General features: G+C 44.2%; 1 protein-coding gene across 2 annotated transcripts in view; it reads left to right on the top strand.

The window, feature by feature from the left end:
* Positions 1–1,855, top strand: part of taf1c (TATA-box binding protein associated factor, RNA polymerase I subunit C) — a 13,324-nt gene that overhangs the window by 5,422 nt on the left and 6,047 nt on the right. For both annotated transcript variants that reach the window (XM_020601182.1, XM_020601183.1), the window contains one exon: positions 585–713. In XM_020601182.1, coding sequence (XP_020456838.1) covers positions 585–713 — 129 coding nt within the window. The remainder of the gene's footprint in view (positions 1–584; positions 714–1,855) is intronic.

Consider the following 1,855-nt stretch of genomic DNA (forward strand, 5'->3'; position numbering starts at 1 on the left):
GTAGGCAGGAAAAAAAAGATGGCTTCGAAAACAAATCCAACATGTTCGGCATTGTGAAAGATATTCTGTGCCCTTCAGCAACTATTTTTCAAACGTGAGCTGCCTGCCCTGTACACCTAGTGCCGAGCAGCATTTGAGGCAGAAATAAATCACTTTGTGGTTATTGTTAACACAGCTTGGCAAAGAAAAAGGAGCACTCGGTTTGATGTGAGGGATCTCACTGCTAATGCAAACACGGCAGAATCATTGTCACATGAGATTGAGATCATACACTGAGATTTAAATCACACTCACAAAATGATTTATCGTGCAGCCCTAGTGCAAATGCTCCAACCAAGTCCAGTACATCCACTTTAATGATAAGTTTGAGCACAGACAGGACAGGAACTAATAGTCTGTTCACTCTGTTATCTGCACAGTTTGAGTTGACGGCACATCAGGCTGATATTTGCAGACTGCCCAGCTGGTGTTAGATATCTCTCTTTGACAAACAGGGCACAAATCAGTGTGAAGTCTTTCTTTTTTCTGTCTGTCCCTTTTGTGGACGCTCACTCCTTCCTATCCCTTTTTTATTTCCGCCCCAGGTTAATCCAGTGTGTGGTCACACACTGTTTCGTATCAGTAACACGTCAGAGTGTCGGAGTGGAGAGAGACTCATCCTGTCCAAATATCTGGGAGATGTCCACGCTTTCCACCACATCATCACCACTCAGGTAAACTCATATTAACAACAAACACACACACAAACATTAACACCCAAACATATAGCTTGTCCACGGTATCAGCTATCAAACACCATTGCACAAGAATAATAATAGATTTGCACCATCTGCAAGACTGTATTATGCATATTCAACAAGTACAGGTTATCCCACACAGCTGTGGACTGTCAGAGCCCGATGCTTTGTTTGAGGAAAGCACAGGCATGCAGTTTAATAATTAGTCGCGTGCACTAATTCATCTACTTGTTCATCTGCCACTTGTTTGTGTGTCTGGCATCAGTCTTAGTTGTGTAAACTGCAGCTGGTGCACAAGTAGTGTGACAGTTCCCAGGATATCTGTGACTCAGGACGGCTCATGCAGCCAGAGAAGACTCGCTCCCCTGTTGGTCTGTCATACTTTAAAAAAAAAACAAAACAAAAAAAAAACACAACACTTTACTCTGTACACTTTACACTGTACTTTATTGATCCCTCAATGGGGAAATTTCAATGTTTCAGCAGCAATGGAGAATCAAGTATTTGAATGATCAAGAACAGAATGTGCATGTTAACCATGCATTTTACCCCAGGATTTGAATATTGCACCTCAGTTGATTATTACATAGTCCCTAATAATTTCACCTAGCTTATCCCTGCAGTGATGTATTGTACAGTCTGATTGCTGTGGGGAGGAATGACCTACGGTAACGCTCCTTCTTACACTGGGGATGTAACAGTCTTGTGCTAAAGGAACTGTTCAGAGCCTCTACTGTGTGGTGCAGGGGATGGGAGGGGTTATGCATGTTGGATGTTAGTTTTACTAGCATCCTTCTGTCCGCCACCTCCTCGATGGAACCCAGGGGGTAAGCCCAGGACAGACCCAGCTTTCTTGACCAGCTTGTTGAGTCTCTTTCTGTTCGTGCTACCTCCTGCCAGCCCACAACAACGTAAAAAACTGCAGATGCCACTACAGAATCATAAAATGTCTGAAGAAGTGCCCCCCGCACACCAAAGGACCTCAGTCTCCTCAACAAGTGGAGGCAGCTCTGGCCCTTCCTGTACAGGGCATCAGTGTTTTCAGTCCAATCCATTTTGTTGTTGAGGTGGACCCCCAGGTATTTAAAGGTGTCCACAATCTCAATGACTGAGCCCTG

This window comes from Monopterus albus, unplaced genomic scaffold (genome assembly GCF_001952655.1).
Source record: "Monopterus albus unplaced genomic scaffold, M_albus_1.0 scaffold50.1, whole genome shotgun sequence".
Lineage (NCBI taxonomy): Eukaryota > Metazoa > Chordata > Actinopteri > Synbranchiformes > Synbranchidae > Monopterus > Monopterus albus.